At 56.4% G+C, this 5419-nt stretch overlaps 1 protein-coding gene across 1 annotated transcript; it reads left to right on the top strand.

Annotated features, from left to right (window-relative positions):
- Positions 1-5419, top strand: STING1 (stimulator of interferon response cGAMP interactor 1). The gene is made up of 6 exons (XM_059825626.1): positions 1-245; positions 874-1054; positions 1984-2092; positions 2250-2488; positions 4142-4328; positions 5223-5419. The coding sequence occupies exons 1-6, from the start codon at positions 1-3 to the stop codon at positions 5417-5419; spliced, it is 1158 nt and encodes a 385-aa protein (XP_059681609.1).

Below are 5419 nucleotides of genomic sequence, written 5' to 3'. Positions count from 1 at the left end.
ATGTCTCAGGAATCATGGCGGCCGAGCCACCCCACTGCTTTGCTCATCCCCAAGGCCCGGGGAGAGCGAGCGCAGTGTGCTGCGTATCTGCTCCTGGCTCTGTGTGCCGCAGCACTGTACCTCGCCGGGGAGCCCCTCGTGCCCACTGCCCGCAGCCTCACCTCCCACTTTGTGGCCCTGCAGATCGGAGTGCTGCTCAAGGGCACCTGCTACCTGGCTGAGGAGATCTTCCACCTCCAATCCAGGTGAGCCAGCATGAGGGAGGCTTTCTCCTGGGCTCCTGGGAACACCCTGAGGACAAGAGCATAGCAGCCTCTGGGTGTCAGGAGGGATCTGCTCCTTGTTTCTACCCCTATGCCTACCCTCTGTAGCAATGCTCTGCTGTGCCCTGGCAGCACACGCTGCTGTCCATCAGCCTTGTGCCTTTCTCAGCTCGTCCTCCTCTCCCTTCTCCTGCCTGCCCAGCTCCTCCACATGTCTATGGACCTCTCCCTCTCCTCTCTGTGGTAGCTCCCTAGTGTACCCTTTACCTGGGGAGGAGATCTCAGCCCCCAGCCTGCCCCCACTGCCCAGTGCCAGAGGGCACAGGGCTGTTGGAGATAATCTCCCCTTGCTGTCCAGGGCAACATTGCATCTGCTCCCTTCTGAGACTCATGGGTGCTGCAAGAGACCCAAGCCCTCTCTTGGCTGGGGGCACGCAGGGTGTGCTGAGCAGGGTCCCACAGGGCTCCCCTGGCTCCCTACTTCTCTAGAAGGTCAGCAGCACTGGCAGGGAGGTTGGAGCATCCCCTGGCCAGTGCTCCATGGGCTGCAGATGGGGATGGCGGGCAGGCGGCCGCCAGCCTGTCTCCTGTCTCTCTCTCTCCCACCCAGGCACCATGGCAGCTTCTGGAGGGCCCTGAGCGCCTGCTTCCCCCTGCGCTGGCATGGGCCCATGCTTCTCATCTGTGGCTCAGCCTACGTGGCTCTTCTTGATGGAGATGGGCAGCCACTCGGCCTCCACCTCGGCCTGGCCAGCCTGTGCCAGCTCCTCATCCTTGCTCTGGGGCTTCACGTAAGGCACCAACACCTCTAGCCTGGCTAGGCACCCCAGGGAGCACAGCAGCCCTGAGTGGTCGTGGGGGCAAGTGGCCTGGCTGTCTGCGACCCCTGCATGTACAGCCCACCCGCACGCAGCCCCGCAGCGGGAGAAACGCTCTCATTAGCTCAGCCCCGAAGAGCTGATCTCCTCAGCCCCATGCTGCCACATGCACTGGCAGGAGGGCTACGCTGCCTTTTAATGACCAGAGCTGCCCCGGGCACTGGCAGCAGCCCTGCTGCAGCCAGAGCCCTGCTGACACAAAAAACAAGGGTATTTTTAAACCTGTCAATCAAGCTGGTGCTTAGGGGGAAAGGGTAGCCTGTGTGGTCTCTAAAGGGTTAATTATCAAGCATCCTGTGGGTGGCAGAGCCAAGCTCCAGGTACCTCTGCAGCATTGGGAGGGCTCTGCTTTACCCCAGCAGAGCTAGAAGGGGAGAGGGGTCACGCAGGCTACAGAAGGGTGCTTCAGGGAGCGCAGATGTCAGCTGCCTGTGGGGTTTCAACACCCACTTCCACCTAAATAAACACACAGAGCTGGCAGGGGCCACTGGTGGCCCTGGAAATCCCACCACCAGGCGCTGGGATGTCTCATCCTGCATGCTGGAAGCACTGGACAGATGCACAAGTTGCACTGGGACACACAATCCAAATGGAGGATGCAGCCAGAAACATGTCTGGCTCACTCCCGCATCAGCTTCCTCATCTGCAGGGGCCATGTGGGCCACTGAGGACTCGGCCCCATTGCCGGACGTGGTGGTGGAAGGGGACAGCAGGGTTGTTCACTCTCCAGATCTCTTTGGAGAGGGCGGCTGCTCTCCAATCCCTGTAGAGAACCGACTGTTGCAGAAGAGCCCAGGTGGCTGCTTTCATCACCACTGGTCTGTCTTTCCTTCCCCCTGCAGAAGCCCTCGGCAGTGGAAATGTCTGAGATGTCTGAGAGGTCCAAGCAGAACGTCGCTCATGGGCTTGCCTGGTCTTATTACATTGGGTACCTAAAAATAGTCCTGCCACGTACGTAGCTGTTTCCCTGTATTATCATGCCTACAGATAGAAATAGCTCCTAATAACAATCCTCCCACTTTTATAGTGTTAGCAGGGAAATGGGGAGCAAGGTAGAAAGCAGCTGTACTCACACCAGGCACCTCTGCCCGATGCTGTCTTCCACCAGGGGTGAAAAAGTCGATGGAGGAATTCAGCAGAGCCAACCCCAATGTGCTGGTACGCAGGGATAACTGGAAGCTCCACATCTTGGTCCCTCTGAGCTGTGAAATCTATGATGACCTGGAGAAAGCTGACAGCAACATCCAGTACCTGGCAGACCTCACTGAAACCACCCTGACCCGAGCTGGCACCAAAAAAAGGGTCTACAAACACAGCCTCTACACAATCAGGGATGAAGACAACAAGGTATACTGAGTGCAGCATCAGGAAAGCAGTCAGCATGCATCAGCCCAAAGGTCTTCCTGGCCTCAGAGCCGGGCCCAGAAGTGGCCATAAGGGCAGGACAGTGTCCCTTCTCCTATTAGATACTCCCAGCTTTCAGCAGGCTTCTGCAAGACGGAGAGGTCCTGTCCATGCTGGCCTTCTGCACCCCTTCCTCCTGGCTACCTCCTCCCAGGCTCAGCATTTGCAGGGATGTTGGGCTCACTTAACTCCCCCTGGAGTTGATTTAAGTCTGGAAAACAGCAGAAAACTGAGCAGAAAAAAAGCAGATGTGGGGTCCAGAGCATCACTTCCCATGGGACAAATGAATATTTCCTTTTGTTGTGAAGAGGTGCTTGAAAATGTCTGTGTGAGTCATTATATATTTTGACTCTCTCCCCTTCCTCCAGTCACCTCTTTTCCGGGCTGATGAGCCCTGAATCCCTCCATCTCACATTGCACTCATCTCCTTCCACATCTCCAGGCAGACAGGCCTCTGCCCCTGGACCCTTGGAGGAGGGAACACACTGCTCCTGCTAACACAGCCGTGGATGGAGGTGTTGGCGGAGCAATGCTTCTCACCTGGGTCTCCCTAATTTACCCTCTGATGGTGGCTGAGCATTGAGCTGCTGCTTTTAAAGCCCTGCCTACAGGGACTCCAGAGCCTCTTTCCTGGCTCTGCTCCTGGGGAAGTACAGTCAGCCTCGGGTTTTTCCTGCTACAATGCATGCACCGATGCTGTGTTTCATCTGCCAGACTCCTGCTGAGTCACTCGGCACCAAGTGAGCTCTAGCAGCTCTGCAGTCTGGACCTGTCTTGACCCGCTGCGTGTTGTCAGTAAAATCTGCCCCTCAGCTTGCTGCTGAGTCGCTGGTGAACTCGTGCATGGCAGCGATGCTAGCTCCCATCCTTGGTACCTGCTCTGGGTCACTGTGGCAACTGCCCTCCAAGGCTAGTAGCTCTTCCTGCTACTCTGCATTTACCCAGGGATCCTGTCCCTCTTCCTTCTAATACACTTCATTAAACTTCCCAGTTTGCCCAATATAGGACTTACTGGTAACCCTGCTCCTCCTTGGAATTTTTATGGCCTTAACAAATCTCTCCTCATTTGTTTGATCAGCCTCCTTCTAGCTGTGCATTCACCTTGCCAGCATTTATCCTTTTCTCCTTTCTCCTACTCTCCATTAGGATGCTTGGACTCCCCGTTCTCTAGCAGAAAAGCCACCAAGAAGGTGTGATCAGACACGGGCAAGGGGTATCTCCATGGAGGACCAAACTCCATGGGGAAAATCACTCCCCAGGCTGCGGCTTGGGAGTGCTGCCAAAGACAGTGGCTGCACCCTGGGGCCACACAGGAGGGAGGCAGCTTTCTGAGCCCACCTGGTGTACAGGGCATGGCCGTACCTGCCTCCCTGCCAGGCCAGTTGCTCTTTCCCCTCTCAACACAGGGCAGGGGGACACTGGGGCCAGAACCATTGTCCCTGTCCCGGGGGTCCAGCACACAGCATCAGTGCAGGGCAGGCCACGGAGCTGCCGAGGGATCTCAAGGGCTCTGGCCAGCATCATGGTCAACCAGCATCCCTTTGCCAGGTGTTTGGTCGTCCTGCCCCTGTGCTTTTTTTTCTTCCGTCCCTGCAGCTCTGGCACTGCGCAGTGGAGTATGCCACCCCGCTGCAGTCCCTCTACGCCATGTCCCAGGATGAGTGTGCTGCCTTCAGCCGGGAGGACCGCCTGGAGCAGGCCAAGCTTTTCTACAGGACATTGGAAGAGATCCTGAAAGGCTACAAGGAGTGCGCGGATACCTACCGGCTCATTGTGTATGAGGGTGAGTGAGGAGGGGAAGAGGGTAGGAGTGCTGAGCCTGGTGGCTGTGCTCCCCCAGCCCCTTGAGTGACCTCGGATCAGGGCAAACAAAGGGAAGCAAGCAGGATCCATGTAGCACTTGGCTGATGTCCCCACTCACATGGGCATGGGGGTCCCTGCCGCAGTGGGAGGAAGGGGCTTCTTCCCAACACAGAAGGACTTCTAGCTCTGGGTCTCAGAGGAGTGAGGAGGATGTTGGCAGATCTGGTCCCTGTTGAAGTCCCCAGAGGCACCTGAGACAAGCACTCTTCCGCTGGGGCAGCAAGAATGCTCCCTCAAGGATTAAATATAACAGCATGCCTCCAGGGGAAGGAGCAGCTGCCTTCGCTGCTGATGTTCCTGGGAGAAATGGCTGGGGCTGTCAAGCCCTCCCCAGCACTGGGACAGGTGTTGGTGTGTGTGCTGGCTCAGCGGCATTCCTCCTGACAGGGGATGAGAAGGAGCGAGGCTATCCCTTCCTCCTTTGAATTTCCCTTCTCCTTACCTCTGCCAGAGCAGCGGGGCTTGAAAACAGCTTGCTGCTTCTTGCTGAAATGAATCTCATTGTTTTTCAGAGGAAATTCAGTGCTCTTCCTGATGGGAAGAAGCATTTCTATCCGGCGAGGTAGTTCCCATCACAACAAGCACTACTGGAAAACCAGCACATAGTGCCTGTATTTTACTGTCCTTCCTGCGCCTTGTGTTTTATTTTCTTTCTTCTGGTGTGCTGAAAGGGGGAAGTAAGAACCATATTTTGACTTCTCAGGAAATTCTGCATATTTTGGGGCATCTCCCAGAGACTCTGCTCTGCTCTCTGCCCAGACTCCTGCCTTGGGCCAGACCCATGAAGTTGGGTTTTGTCTTTCTTCTGTTCCAGAGTCAGGTGAAGCAGAGACCCACTTCTTGTCCAGAGAGATCCTCTGGCACCTCCAGCAGCAGTGTCACGAGGAGTACGCCATGTACGAGGCGAACCAGCTGCACAACCCATCCACGACCCTCAGCTCAACAGAGCTCAACCTCCAGATAAGTGAGTCATCAGACCTGCCGCAGCCTCTGCGAAGCGACTGCATCTAA

This window comes from Gavia stellata, chromosome 16 (genome assembly GCF_030936135.1).
Source record: "Gavia stellata isolate bGavSte3 chromosome 16, bGavSte3.hap2, whole genome shotgun sequence".
NCBI classification, from domain to species: domain Eukaryota; kingdom Metazoa; phylum Chordata; class Aves; order Gaviiformes; family Gaviidae; genus Gavia; species Gavia stellata.
Note: the sequence above shows the minus strand (reverse complement) of the source record. Positions and strands in the feature narration are given on the sequence as shown.

Excerpts from the sequence above, each read along its gene's own strand:
- STING1 (XM_059825626.1), top strand. The coding sequence starts at position 1 with ATGTCTCAGGAATCATGGCGGCCGAGCCACCCCACTGCTTTGCTCATC. Across the intron at positions 2,093-2,249 it reads CCTAAAAATAGTCCTGCCAC|GGGTGAAAAAGTCGATGGAG; the intron begins GTACGTAGCTGT and ends GTCTTCCACCAG. Across the intron at positions 2,489-4,141 it reads TCAGGGATGAAGACAACAAG|CTCTGGCACTGCGCAGTGGA; the intron begins GTATACTGAGTG and ends CCGTCCCTGCAG.